General features: G+C 34.5%; 1 protein-coding gene across 1 annotated transcript; it reads left to right on the plus strand.

Annotated features, from left to right (window-relative positions):
- Positions 1-6,840: 6,840 nt before the first annotated feature.
- LOC138332788 (keratin-associated protein 21-1-like) lies at positions 6,841-8,820 on the plus strand. Its single transcript, XM_069280750.1, has 4 exons — positions 6,841-6,994; positions 7,251-7,335; positions 8,076-8,315; positions 8,736-8,820. Exons 2-3 carry the CDS (start codon positions 7,272-7,274, stop codon positions 8,297-8,299), a joined length of 288 nt encoding a protein of 95 aa, XP_069136851.1. The 5' UTR covers positions 6,841-6,994; positions 7,251-7,271; the 3' UTR covers positions 8,300-8,315; positions 8,736-8,820.
- The last annotated feature ends 7,581 nt before the right edge of the window (positions 8,821-16,401 follow it).

The following is a 16,401-nucleotide window of genomic DNA, read 5'->3' on the forward strand; positions in this document are numbered from 1 at the left end:
GAGTCGCTTTTATAAGTTATATGAAATAGAAAGCGTTTTCTGCAATCACTTTATGTATGACATTATAGCTATATCTGAGACATGGTTATGTCCAGAAATTGAAGATTCTATTCTTTAATTAGAAAATTTTAACCTTTACAGAGACGACAGAAATAGACATGGTGGAGGTGTAGCTATATATACCAGTAATACTATTGAATGCAAACGTCCCCTAGACTTAGAATCCCAAAAATATTAAAGTCTTCTACTAGAAATAACTCATCAGACAGGTAATATCTTATTTAGTACAATCTATCGTCCTCCTAACCAGGATTCCCGTACTAAAACGACTTCTTATCTTATTTCTCACTGTCCAAATCATGCAGTCCAAAAACCCGTTAAATATCATAATTACTGGTGATTTTAATGATAGATGTATTTCCTGGGATGACCAGCACGTGACTAGTGAACTCGGACGCCGTCTTTTTGATATTGCGATCCAGAATAATTTGTCACAATTACTTAATAAAGCTACCCATTTTACCACAAATTCATCGCATATAATTGACTTCATTTTTGTTGATAAGTCCAAATGGTGGCAAACGTTGATATAAAATCACCCCTTTGTAATCTTGATCATAGTTCTTTTCCTGTGAACTGAAATATTATGTTCCAAAGCCTCAGTCATATCAGAGAACCATTTGGGACTACAAAACTGCTGATATCGATGTTTTGAACAATGCATTTTACACCGCCCATGTCGATATATTCTTTGGTGTTTTTGATCATTTAGATGATATTATTGAAAATGTAAACAAGTTTATCTTAGATATGTGCAAAACATTCATAATAAATAAAGTAGTCAATATTCGTCCTCGCGACAAAGCGTGGTTAACAAACGAAGTACGTTGAACCTTTAGGACTAGAGATAGATTTTCCAAATTATTTAAAAAAAAAAAAAAACAGGTAAAGACTTCGATAAGGTCAGGTTCCTGGTAGCACGTAGGAAGCAAATCGGGTAAAACGCGATGCACTTACACGTTGGCAAGAGTCCACCATTACTAAACTATCTAAAAGAAATACCAATCCTAAACTTTTCTGGTCAATTTTAAATCTCTTATAGGCAAATTCATCACATATAATTGACCTCATTTTTGTTGATAAAGTCCAAATGGTGGCAAACGTTGATATAAAATCGCCACTTTCTAATCTTGCTCATAGTTCTTTTTGCCTGTAAACTGAAATATTATGTTCCAAAGCCTCAGTCATATCAGAGAAACATATGGGACTACAAAACTGCTGATATCGATGGTTTGAACAATGCATTTCACACCGCCTATGTCGATATATTCTTTGGTGTTTTTGATCTTTTAGATGATGTAATTGAAAATGTAAACAAGTTTATCTTAAATATGTGCAAAACATTTTTAATAAATAAAGTAGTCAACATTCGTCCTCGCGACAAAGCGTGGTTAACAAACGAAGAACGTTGAGCCTTTAGGACTAGAGATAGATTTTTCAAATTATTTAAAAAAACCAGGTAAAGACTTCGATAAGGTCGGGTTCCAGGTAGCACGTAGGGAAGCAAATCGGGTAAAACGTTAATGTTAAAAACTATCAACCAATATCACTTCTTTCAAATATATCTAATTGTCTTGAAAAAATAGTATACAAACGTATTTATGAATTCTTTGTGGCAATTAACACTCTTATCTAAGAAAATTCTGGATTTAAAAGAAATGATTCTACCATTCATCAATTGTTAAAAATAATCCACAGCATTTACAAAAGTATAGATAATGGCGAGGATGTTTGCACAGTATTATTAGATGTCTCAAAAGCCTTTGACAAAGTGTGGCACGAAGGTTTACTTCACAAATTAGAAAACATAGGTATTAGAGGAAGTTTGAAGTTATCTTGTAATAGAAAACAGTATGTAGTTTGCTCTCTGGTGTAACTCCCCAAGGGCTGGATCCTTGGACCGCTCTTATTCTTAGTTTATGTAAATGATATCAATGTAGGCATTTTATCTGACATTAACATTTCGCTGACGACACATCTCTCTCATCAACCATAAATAGCAACGAAACAGTAAATACACTTAACGACGATTTAATTAATCTGTCTCAGTGAGCAAAACGATGGCTTGTCACATTCAACGCACAAAAACTGAATTTGTTATTTTCTCTAAAAAAAGATTTGTTAATAAACTGAACCTTCTGCTTGATAACATTCCGATTAAACGTGTAATTAACCATAATCATCTGGGCATATTTCAATCTGGTAACCTTAGCTGGCATTCTCACATCTCAGAAATTGTAGCCAAAGCCAACAGAATATTACCCAAAGTTTGTTTGTTTGATTAATTAACGTCCTATTAACAGCTATGGTCATGTAAGGACAGCCTCCCATGTATGCGGTCTGTTGCGTGTATGTTGTACTGGGTGCATGTTTCGGGAGACTGTGGTATATTCATGTTGTGTCTTCTTGTATAGTGGAACTGTTACCATTTTTATAGTACTATATCACTGAAACATTCCGCCGAAGACACCAAGCAACACGCACGTTCATGCCTAAAAACAATATATAAAACTATGATAAGATCGGTTATGGAATATGGCAATATTTTATTTGATAATTACAGTCAGCAAGAGTCTGACCTTATTGAAAGTGTTCAGCATAGGGCGGCATTAATATGCACAGGCGGTTATAAGGTTACCAAATATACTAAACTATTAGTTGAATTGGGATGGGGAAAACTAACGTTTGGGTTTATTAGTTTAACGTCCTATTAACAGACAGGTCATGTAATGTAAGGACGTGCCAGGTATGTTGGTGGAGGAAAGCCGGAGTACCCCGAGAAAAACCACCGATCATCGGTCAGTACCTTGCAACTGCTCCACTTGGGATTCGAACCCGCATCCCAGAGATGGAGGGCTTGTGGTAATATGTCGGGACATCTTAACCACTCGGCCATCGCCGCCCTCAAATGATAGATCAAACGATAAAAATTGCAGACTAAAAATGTTTTTTAAAATTAAGCATGATCTGTGTCCACAATATTTGAAAACTATCTGCCCAATTCAGACTCATAGAACACAAAACTACAACTTAAGAAATTCTAATACTATTCTCTCTATCCTGTCAAGAAAATCTTTCTATCATTAATCATTCTTTCCAAAATGAATACGCGACTGGAACAATCTACCTGACACATTAAGAAATAGCCTTTCACTAAAGTCCTTCTCTCTAGCACTGTCAAATCTATCCACTCCACAAAAATCTATTTATATACATATGGACACGGGAAAGGTAAAATCAATCACACTATAATAAAAATGGGATTAAGTGCTGTAAACAAACATAGACATTCTTACAACTTTACGTCTGAACCAATTACAAATTCTGTGACCTTTGCGTGAACTCCTCCGGAGATGAAATTCATTTCTTTTTACATTGTCCAAAATATAACAGAATCCGTTCCAATATGCCCCTCACTGTTTGTCATATATTCGCTACAAATGTAGAACTCATTGTAGAGCTCATGCCAAATGTTCTTGTCAAAATAATTTTTTGTGGCTTAGAAACTAAACGAAATTAAGAACAAAGTATTATTTGACCATTTATTTGAATATATAGTAAATTCAAACAGATTCTGAACCCCTCCTCCTTCCTCTCTCTCTCTGTCTCAGCCCCCCCTCTCTCTCTTTCTCTAAAGTATGTATGTGTGAGTGTGAGCGTGTGCGAAATTTGTATGTCGTTTGTGTAATTTTACACATTGTTTGTTTCATATATGTTGAGGAGAGCATCTAGTAGCCTTCGAGCTATTTGTAATGCTCGTTAAATAAATAAAGAATTAAATTAAAGTATGCCGCCAAAGACACCAAGCAACACCTATTAACCCGGTCACATTAACTGATAGCGGGCGAACCAGTCGTCCCACTCCCTGAGGGCTAAGCAGGAGCAGAAACTACCACTTTTATAGGCTTTGTTGTGTCTCTGCTAGGGGACAGAACCAAGAGCGTTCCTAATAGGGCGAGCGCTCAACCGAAAGCCAAAAGTTGGATAAATCAACATCATAAATTTAAGATGTGACGAGAAATTTATTTTTATGACATAATCTGAATGTTAAGAAATAAAGATCGAGCACACCTGAATTTACTTCACATTGAAAATATGATCATTTGGCGATAAGATCATGGTGTAGGCCAGCTATTGTCTTTGGTGCTCAACATTCAGTATTTGCATCTGTCACCGGATTTCTGATAATAGGACTAAATTCAGCTTGTATGTAAACGAACCAAGCAGATGTTTGTGTTTTTACTCCGGCATTCCACTACCTCTTAATATCACGTCCTCAAAACACTGTTTAAAAGTTCGTGAAACAAAATAAACCCAACCCAATTTGTTCTGTTTTTGTATTCATGTAGGATCGAGGTTAAGTAGATTATCATATTCTTTAGCGTGATCAATATTTGTTCATAAAGGACGAATGCATGTGAATATGAATGTAAAGGGGCAATCCATTGTCGCATAATAAATAAACCAGCAATCTACGAAATTCAAAGAGGAAACTCCACGCTCACATATTGGTGTTTTATACCAACCAAAGATAGATCCTTTCTCATTATGGGATTTTTGATTGTCATATATCAATTAATTCGTTATTCTAAAAATCTAAAAACTGAAAATATATGAATAGGTACCCATAGAAATATCTCGACATAAACTGCTGATTAGAGAAATATTGGTACTATCTGAGAAATGAAGATAATTAAATTCCACTATCAGCCTACTAAGCATCAAAATCCAAGGACCATCTTGTTCAATTAATCCCAAAATGCAATATGCACAACTAGAACCCAGGAGAAGCCTGTATATGACACTTGTGACATATCTCTTCAGTAATTCCTCATGAGAAATAGCTGTAATAAACATTAATTTCACATTAATGTATACACTAAACCATGCTTCGAATACAACTGCATATCTATATTGATATATAGCAATGAAATAGATGGCAATTAACCGTATTATTTGGTTGATTAACCGCCAGGTTCATTTAATTAATGTATTGTGTATACAATGTTTAGCGTCTTCGTTATTTTATGCATGTATACGCGGATATAGCGAATTCGCGATCAATGTTTCATACTCACACAATTATTCGCCAAATATTTGTATTTCGTGAAAAGAACGTGGTTGACAAGACGTCTCCTTGTAATAATGTAAACTCTTGCCTCTTTATAATGCTGTTTTACTTGGGGTATGACATCAAATAACTAACATACCCCTACCAGCCACGTTTTTACTGAATTTGCAGGAACAGACACAACTACTTTTTAGACTATGATATGTCGTAGCCATGGAACAGAGCAAGCCTAAAAGGGTATGGTGTCAGGGAGATGTAAGGAAGCTGAAAACAAATAAGGAATAGGAGAAATGATAAATGGGGATAATAGGTACAATTTTAACGCTCAGCCTGCAGAGTATTTATTATATTAGTTGGTTGAAAGAAAACAGACGGAATTAAGGGTTGAGGCCCCGTTTAATTAGCGGCTGCAGATTACATGATGCAAGCATAGCATATAGGAAGGTATTTCAATCATCTCAAATACGTTTATTACATACTTTTAAAGCCACTGAACATGAAACGAAGACTAGTTTTAGGACAATGTAAAACTGGTGTATTTGGGGTAAACATGTAGATTTGAGGAAATGCACTTAAACTCTTAACTTACACATTTATTTCTTAAAACACTATTTCCATTATAACATTGAATATGTATGTTGGTATCGATTGGGACGTCCCATATATACCATATTTGCATGTTATAGTCTACAGCCGCCATTTTCGCGACATTGTCAAAAAGGACAACAGTTCTAAAACACGCACCTCGCACAGCATACACGCAACATACCGCATACATGGGAGGTCGTCCTTACATGACCATAGCTGTTAATAGGACGTTAATAAATCAAACAAACAAACAAAGAAAAAGGACACGATGTGCATGCCTTTGTAAAGTCGAAATCAGCGCTCCTAATGCATACTATAAACACTAGTAAGCATAATGGCATGGTTACTTGGTGATAGAAATGTACTGTGAAATTACAAAACTGAAATGTACAATTTTCGAAATTTATAAACTGCACAACAAACTACGAGTCAACAGTAATATCTAAGGTTAGGACGGATGCATAGACACTTTATATAAGCTAACTTATTTTCAAGTACACCTTAGTGATATGAAGGCACACACAAACACTATTTCAAACAGGGTTTTAAACCTTAAATATTTCGCGACAATGAGGAATGATAGGTTGATAATTTACTATAAGCATGCGACAGTTATGGAAGACCTTTATTATTTTTGTCCTAATTCTGAATAATTAATGGTTACTTTTGTTTCTTCACTATAGCCACTTATGATAGTAAAAGTTGCACAATGCGTGCTCTTAACTGTGAATGATCGGTCAACGTTTGAGGTTTTGATAACTTATCAAAAGAGTATGACAAAAATATATATTGACAAAGGTGACTGGTAGTGATATGATATATTGATTTGGCATTGTTTATATCGCAAATTCTCCACCCAACACATGTTATTTTCGATTCTTTATTCTATTTCGTCGGTCAACGTGTTAAGTAACAACACAGGTTTTGTTTACAAAAACATATATTTACTGCTATCACTGTTCTATTGTTTTGGGAACGGTCACGTATAAACATTTGATTCCTGTTGATGCCTATGACTAGCGTCGTAATCCGCATAGCCCGAGGTCCGTTTTTGTTTACTCATACACAGAAATGGACACTGGTCTGGCGTAGTATGGATGCGTCACGATCGTCAACACTAATTCGTCATCATTACTGCCAACCTTTGTCGTTTTACCGAATCGGCCTTCGGATTTTTTTCCCTGATTTCCTCCTGGAACTGGTATAAATATGGAGAGGAAATATCCCAAAACCATTCTCAATCTACTCTCAACACAGAATCCTTCCGCCGTTTAGGTAAGTACAGGTACCTGTTGTTCAGTTATCACCAAGGCGATTTTGACAAACTGTTAGTCTCGCGTAGATCACTCTGTATTTTTCTCGTTTTGTTTCCATTTTAAAATCCATAATGCTTTGTTTCATCTTTTTACTTTGAAAGCTTTGTTTCATTTATGGTTGTAACTTTTTTGTAACTTTTGAGAAAAAAATGGAAGTAGAATCTATGCATGAATTATTGAAAATGTTGTAAGCAATAAATTTGATTTGTTTGCAGTCACTACCAACAACCATCACCATGCTGAAGGTATTGTTTGTCCTGTCCTGTCTCCTAGGTACCGGCCTCTGTACCTACTACTATGGTGAGTAGTCAATTTCAAATTTTATTAAAGTTATCAAACTTATTGTATACAATGATTACAAATATTTCACTCAACACTAAAAAACAATTACATTCGAAAAGCACACACAATATCCTAATAACTAATCAGCGGTCATGCAAAATACATTCATATTCATTATGATATACAAGGTACGTCCTTGCATTTTATCCTGGAAACTTGCACAATCACAATCCGATCATATAATTTAATTTATAAGTTGTTCTCAAATAATATTCGTTTACTATATAAAGGCTACACAACCTACATGTCAGAGTATACAATACTAGAGTAACTACATTGAAATCATGATTGGAGGCGGGATCGTATTTTCAGGGTCCCACATATAAATTTTGTTAATTTACGTAGATCACTCAGTCAAGAGATTATAAATATCAAATATCCACCCTTTTGTTCCAACAAAGTTACATATAACACATCCAGGGTAGATAGGTTTATTTCGTTCAATTGAACTATATTGTATGTAAATTTATTTTTATGTGCAATCATTTTGCGCTTTTCGTGTGACGCTTTGAATTACAAATTGCAGTAAAATTATAATCTCCGTTACTAAGTTTCAACAACATATACCGTAGAACTTGAAAATCACAAAATCATTTGGAAATAATTGATTTTAAAGATTCCTATGTTATGAAAGGTATATAAAAAATAAATAGGATAATTAAAAAAAAGTAGTCTTACATATAAATTACTTCCATCAGGAAATAACTATGGCGGCTATGGATACGGAAATAACCTTGGATACGGATACGGAATTGGTAATGGATACGGATACGGAGGAAATGGATACGGATACGGAATTAGTAATGGATATGGATACGGAAATGGATACGGATACGGATCTGGGTACGGTTCAGGATACGGAATAGGTCGTGGATACGGATACGGGAATCACGGAGGCATGTGGAAAAGACGTGGATATTAGAACAACATAACTATAGGTAAGTGATAGGAATTACGTTGTTAATGCCAGTGTCAGTTCTAAGTTGAGGATTGACAAACCAAACGCTATTACAAATAAGGAAAAACATCGAGTTAAAAGTAGATATACGTTACGATTATTTACGACCTGTTAATCGTCATAGTGATGAGCTTTGAAATAGAGAAGGATATATTTTTGACCATATTTCAAAAAACTAATTCTTTTAAAATATAATATAAATGTACTTTGTAAGTGGTGAACAAAATGAATATCTATCAGCAAGGTTTTGACAACAATTCTATAAAACTTAAGATATATATTTTATAAGGAGCAAATATGATAAAAGAATGTCATTGCTGGATCATCATAATCATAGTTTTTATACCATCAATTATATAGTTTTTCTACTGAAATAATATTATTTTTCTTTTCTTTTCAGATTCATCATCCCCTTCACGCTTTACCAATTTAATTATTGCCAAAATGATTTTTTTACCTCATGAAATAAAACATGTTTGTCTAAATGGCGATCAGTTTGTTTTATATGTAAATAAATAAAAAACGGAAGTAGACCATAAAAGGATACTATCAAGATATATAAGAGGTGCACCATTAAAATATATGTAATCTGATGAAACTGCCTGTACAGCTCATCAAGATAATCCAAGAAGCCCAACATGGCATCAACTACCTGTACAGCTCATCAAGATAATCCAAGAAGCCCAACATGGCATCGTCTAAACTTATTATTTTAGAGTGTGTAAAGGGACGTCTAAGAAAACATATTACTTTGACTAAACAGTTCCTGTGAGTTTTATAAGACCGAATTTGGTATGGTTATAAGGTATACCGTCTTATTAACAGTCATTTAAGGATAGCCTCTCTCTGTGCAATGAGTAAATGACTGTTTTGGAGGCCGCGGTATGGTACTATCGTGTCTCCTTGTTATACTAGAACATTTCCCCTGCACCTGAGTTATCGAAATTATATTATAATTTGTATTTGCCAAAGAACCAAAGGGTGTATTGTATTGTCTGTTTATTTCGTGCTCACGAAAAAGTTTTCATTAATTCTCACCTGTTTTAAAAAATAAACCAACACGCAATTCAAAAGAATAGTAGTGGTAAACTTGTTGATTTTACTGTGATTCTCCATATTGTCGTTATTAAAAAAAATGTTCTGATATATTTCTCAGTACCTTTTGTATGAAACAATGACATATTTAGAATTCTCAACATGTTGAAATTCAATAATTATATTATGAACATGTAAAAATTCAAAATTGTGATTTTTCTATGAGACTCCTTCTTATATCGTCCATCGTTATATCAGTAACTAGTAGACAGATTTCCAAGCTAGATAACATGAAACGTGGATTAATTGTGGTCTAGTTGGTGGTTGTAAAATGACCACAATTATCAGAAGCAATCAGTGCACTATAACCACAAGTAGGTGAATAGGCTAACCATACAATATGTCACTTCTATTTAGCAACGAAACTCCTAACCATGACAAAAAAAAATTGTCATCAAATCACTATAATGTACATGTCATGAAGTTGCATGATATCTGGTTTAGCTGATTCATACCCAGTGCTTGCATCTATAAGATACGTACATATTCGGAAGATTTGCAATATATTAAACTAATGATCTAAAATTATAACGGAATGGCATTAAAGCCATAGCAACAGCGAAGTTAGCTTATTTTTAAAGTCCATAATGCTGACACCCACATGGTATGTCGATATTCATCGTTACTATGTTGCACTCAACAATTTAATCATTTTACTCAATGAGTGCATAGTCATGATCGGCTAATGGTTAACAAAGAGATAAAGTCTTGATTATTACAATGTAAATAGGGCTGCAACGATTAGTATTTTCAGATTAATCAGTTACAGGTAATGTATTATGAATTGATTAATCACTGGAAAAATGTTTAAGATAAGTAACTATTGTCGCACTCTGTAAAAACGTTAGAACACCCGCAACTGACTGATTTTCACCGCTATATCTAATTTAAATTCACTATAGACTACTATGCTGGCATGACCTTGTTAATTTGATTGATTAAATTAACGCCCTATTATAAATAATTAACAACCAGGGTCATGCAAGGACGGTCTCCCATGTATACGATGTGTTGCGTGTGTGAAGTTCACATGCACGACTAATAACAGAAGATTGGCGTTCTGTCAATAATGTTTAGCATTGATGTATATAAATACATCCTACAAACTATAAAACCACCGAGGGTCATTCATATATGCATATATATATATGTATGCTATATATTATTGACAGAACGTAAAATTCCTATTCAGCCAAATCTACATGCTATGGAGTGCCATAGCCAAATTTTCGTCATAGCAGTTTTTTTGTTTGCCTTTTCGTGAAAATAATAAAATGAAGTAACGGCTGTCATCTTCGATTAAAAGTGTATAAAACACTCGTTTTACATTATGGTTAACCCATTTTTATGGTAGCAGCATGGATCACATCCCAATAGTATAACCAGCTTTCTCAAAAACATTCACTTTTCATAAACTATAAGTTCTACTTATGAAAAGTTAGGAGAAACGCTTAGTGATGAGAAGTTTAACGTATTCGAATGATTTCGAAAAAAGATAATCTTTCTCTGGATTTGATTCGCAGTAACAATCATGCGCGATATTGAGCATTTCAATGACGCGCAAGTTATGCTAAAATAGTTGTGTAAACTAGGACATCGAGTGAAGTCGCATACCAAGTCAAAGACAGATAGATAACACGAAAATACAATTAATTTCTAAATTCTAATTAAAGATGCTGCAGCGCCGACAGAGCATAAACGATACCCATCATTTGAACAATAACTGATGTTTAATCTTGTATATATGTATCTAACTAACATAAAATACATGTGAAATAATCTATTTTGCCTTTGTTGCATGCGCAATCAGTACTTCATCCCATATAGGACATAGTGCCACGTATTTTTTTGGGATGCAATTAATTATTTTTAATATTTTTCTCTTGAAGTAAAATAAAAAAGCTCAAACTTTTCAATGATGGTTATGGTGAAAAGTAAATATCTTTTGTAATTGAAGAAAATACCAATTCGTCTGCTCCTATTTTTTGATAATGAAAAATTACCATTCGTCAGCGATGGAGCATCTTTAATAAAAACTCAAATCATCAAGGGCTGATGCCAATAAGATCAGATAGGTGTCACCCCTTTTCTTAAACATAAGATCCCAGAGGGGATCTTGGCGCCCACAAAAAATGCTCTATGTCTGACAATGGAAAAGGCATCTTTTCTTTGCTTTTCAAACTTTTTCAAACATATTAAATTGAAAATATGTGTCAGATCGTGTCAGTACTTGCTGAGAAATAGCAGCAACAACCTTCAATTATAAAACTCCAATATGGCGGCCTGTTGGCCATCTTGTTCACCGATCGGTCCCAAAATGCAATATGCACAACAAGGGTCGTAGGAGAACCTGCATATGAAATTTGGGACAGATCCCTTTCGTACTTTCTGAGAATTAGCTGTAACAAACTTCAGTTATCAAAATTCAAGATGGCGACCTGTTGACCATCTTGTTCACTGATCAGTACAAACTAAATAAGAACTAGGGCCATAGGGGGACCTACATATACATTTGATACAGATCCCTTCGGTTCTTTATGAGAAATAGCGGCAAGAAACTTCAATCATCGAAATCTGTCAGCCATTTTGTTCACCAATCGATCCCAAAATGCAATATGCACAACTAGGGGCCTAGTGAAACCTGCAAATGAAATTTGAGACAGATCCCTCAGTACTTTCTAAGAAATAGCAGTAACAAGAATTGTTAACGGACGGAAGGATGACTGACCACGGACGAAAGGCGAATTGAATTTATCAGATGGTGGGCTAAAAAGGTTAATATATCGTAGTCTCGATGATGGAAGTCAGCGGGAGAATGTTTAATAAAGATTAATAAATGGGGAGGCGTTTGTCTAAAATTTATTCTATAAAGATGTTTTTTTTTACAGAATAACGACGGGTCCATGCATTGTAATATCAGTAATGTTTCCACTGCAACGAAGTTAGGGTGTTTATTGGAATCAGATTGTCTGTCGAACATTAGAATTAAGTCCGGATATCTCCTTCTAAACTACTGAATAAATTTCATTGAAACTTGGCAGCAATGTTGGGGACACTGTGTGGAATGCGGATTTTATTTTTCAGAAATCTTAGTTGCCATGATAACCGGATCTCTATACACAGGTGTTGTAAAATAGCCTTGTTAGCTTTAAGATGCTATTTTTTTATTAATTTGACCAATTGTTGTATATGGATGTGTATAATTCCATGCATCGAGCATGCTTCAATAATGGTTACCATTGAAGCATTATTTGGTTGCCATGGTCCCCATCAAAAAGTATTAGTTAGTCATTGGTGTACAGTCCTACTTTAATGTTATCATAAATCTTGCCATGCGGAATTTTACACGTTTTACCTAAATCTTAACTTATGATAAACATAAGTAAGCAAAAAATAAAAAAAAAAATAAAGACATTAAGACCGCTGCCAACATGATGTTCATTGCAACTAAATCTGTCTGAGAAAATGTTTTTCTAAACATTAAAAAAGGAAAAGAAACTATTGAAATGAATGGGCGTGTAATTAAAGATATGTCAATGAATGAGTTGTCCTTTATTTTAGTATTTCATTGAAAGATGAATTATGAGTGTCATAAATAAGTATTTTGGACGAAGGGAGATAAATCTCCTTTAGATATAGGTGCACATATATTTACGGACATTATACTACCAAAGAATGAGAAAATATTCTCCAAATTTGGAATACACTTCGTACGTGGTTCTACAGTCACCAATCAGTACAACATCCATGTGTTTTAGACAAATAAGCTAAAACTTAAAACAAATTAATCAATTTTCACGGCGTTTCCTATCGTGATTTCACGAACTGGCACCATATTGACATACATTACATATGCTCCGATTTTCATCGGCCAATACATGGTCAGGTGACGCTCGATATATAGCATATGGAGTCGGTGTTTCCATATTTAAAAACATGACTTGGTGTTTCCATTTTTAGAAACATCGAGTTAATATTCCTTTGTGAACTTTATTGCACATACAATGCATTCTCAAGGGTGCCGTTCGTTGCCCAACGTTTGTCTTATAATTAATATGAGACATTAGATATTGTTTTTGACAAAGTTTGAAGAAACGACACACAAAATATTAAAATTAAAGACCTTTGTTGAGGTCTGTATGGTGTTATATTGACCTTGTAGTATTTGAATTATTTATTCTTCTAGTGCGATGTAACACCATATGGACCTAAACAAAGGCCCAAAATTGGTATGTATATATTAAGATAAGTATACCTATATAAATTCTCGCTCAACCAGTTACAAATGTAACTTCCATTCCCTGTTTCAAATGTGTTGTGTGTTGATATCTCAGGCTCCAGCATGTGCTACTATGTGCTTGACTGCATAAGTATGTCTGTGATATTGCACAATGACTTTGAAAAAAGATCCACATACCACACTCTCCCTTAAACATACATTTACACGAACCATCACATGCAGAACATTATATATACCGAGGAGGGCGTCCTTAAATAAACTTGGTTGTAGAAATTATTTGGTTTGTTAATTTCAATTTACGTCCTATTAACAGCCAGGTTCATGTAAGGACGGACTCCCATGCATGCTGTGTGCAGTGTGTATGAAGTTCGTGGTGCGAGTGTTGGAGACTGCGGGTGTTGTGTCTAGTGTAACTGTTGCCAACGAACAACACATCCCATCCGGTCACATTTCACTGACAACGGGTGAACCAGTCGTTTAACAACCTGTATGCTGAGCGCTAAGCAGGAGCAATAGCTACTGAAACTATTAATTTTATAGACTTTGGGTGTCTCTCGATCAGGTGACAGAACCTATAGCATACCTTGCAGGGGCGAACGCTCAACAAAAGACCAAAAGTGAGGCGGTGTGAAGGTAGACGTTAGGAAGAACAAAGGTTGTTAGGAAGAAGAGAAATCAATATAAAAGCATGGGAAACTAAACAGAGGTCCATTAAATTTGTAAAACATCACAAGTGCTACAAAAGGTCCTAAATTGTAATTAATATCTTATATAATTAAAAACATGAAAAACTATGTAATGACGTTTTCTTGTTTTCTTGGTGCAATACCTACCCGCAAGTGCAGATAACTCTGTAATATGCAAATTCGGAATAGCCTAAGCTAGACTACTTCTTCAAACTACCGGTACAAATGAACGTATGTCTTTTCAAAATGTATCTTATTGCATGTTTTTCATACATTTGTGTACATTTTAACTCGTTTTCAGTACATGTTATACTTCTTTGTGTTTAGAAGTACGTTATATATACAAATAAAATACAACATTAAGTATCATGAAAATAACAGATGTCACACAAATCAGTCTTTCACCAAAAAATCTTTTCCTTGTTATAGTGCGTCGTCACTGAAGGGCGATGCCTAAATAACAAGGAGCAGTGCTCAGACATGACTTCTCACTAAAGAAAATATCTTTTAAGATATTTTTAAGGAAAAGAATTTCTTCAAATTCAATACATTTTTAAATAAAGCAAAGCATTTCTGGATGTCATTTTTTTCAGATTTTAAAATGAAAACTAGAACTGTCACCAGAGTGGACGATTAATACCCCCGCTGCACAAATTTAGTAAAAACTCCATTAATAGGGGACATAACAGAACCCCAATCTGATCAAATACAGATCCTTATTACCATTCCGATCAATAGAGGCGCAGTGATAACAAGGATATGTATTTTATCCAGATTGATAGAACCCTATATAGTTTACTCAACTCTCCTTTATGTCAGGGTTCTATGTACCAAATTTTGTCAAACTCTGTCAAGTAGTCTAGGAAGAGTTCGCCGGACAAAGTTGACAGACAGACGGACAACCCGATTCCAGTAACCCCTTAACTTCGTTGCGGGGGTATAATTGATTTCAGGTAAATAGTTGTGGAAATATATTGTCCGAGTGCTAATTACAATCATTAAGAATCACTACTTATAAAATATTAGATTTGTAAGTGAATTTCTCAAAATAATATATATTTCATAAAGAATATTAGTATATTATTGATTTTGAAGGGGAAACAAACAATTAGTATATACCACAAACACTTCGTTCAATATTCCATATTTAGTCTACCATTCCATTGTATCATATACATGTACGCTATATGTTACTTTGGAAATCTTGGTATCACTATCAGTATCGATATATATGATATTCAGAGTGCTATTGTCAACGTTCAGATTAGCTATCTAAAATAATATAGAAGATTTCATTATTATCATCTACATGGTAAAATGCTCCATTTGTTCGTGAGGCATTTCCTATCGGTTTCTACTAACCTGACGGATTTATGAGGAAGATTTTTATATTCTATTTCTGATCTTTTGATACTCATTTTACTGTTGAATTTTGTTCAAAGAAAAGTTCTTCTGACAAATAATTTCTTTTTATGAATACAACTCTCAGTTACAGTATGAAGATTTCGGTTCGTTGTACAAACAAGCACAAGACTACAACTTTAAACAAATAGATATTCTTTCGAATACAAGCGACATGGAATTACTCGTGTTTATTTATCCCCCGCCCAACGAAGTTTGGCGGGGGGATATACAAATGGTTTCCGTAAATCCGTCTGTCCGTCCGTCCGTACGAATGGTTTTTTTCCAGAGCATAACTCTAAAACCAGAGATATTTTCCACGAAACTTCATACACACATTGGTCTTATGGTCTAGTAGTGTCTTTGTGCTATTTTTAGGTTTTCATTTTTTTGCATTTTTCCGTAACCATGGAAACATTGCTGAAAATATCATATTTTTGTACCAGGGTTCGTTTCCGGAGCATAACTCTAAAACCAGAAGAGCTATTTCCACGAAACTTCATAGACACATTGGTCTTATGGTCTAGTTGTGCCTTTTGCTATTTTAAGGTATTTTTCACTTTTTGAGGATCTGAATGGACTATGTCCTTGTTTTTTTTTATCTAAAAGTGATTCTATACTGTGATTTTACGAAAGTACTGAAA

This window comes from Argopecten irradians, chromosome 10 (genome assembly GCF_041381155.1).
Source record: "Argopecten irradians isolate NY chromosome 10, Ai_NY, whole genome shotgun sequence".
Classification (NCBI taxonomy): domain Eukaryota; kingdom Metazoa; phylum Mollusca; class Bivalvia; order Pectinida; family Pectinidae; genus Argopecten; species Argopecten irradians.

Bases quoted from the DNA above. Each gene is read 5' to 3' on its own strand.
- LOC138332788 (XM_069280750.1), top strand. From the start codon at position 7,272: ATGCTGAAGGTATTGTTTGTCCTGTCCTGTCTCCTAGGTACCGGCCTC. The intron at 7,336-8,075 runs GTGAGTAGTCAA...TACTTCCATCAG, and splicing joins CCTCTGTACCTACTACTATG to GAAATAACTATGGCGGCTAT.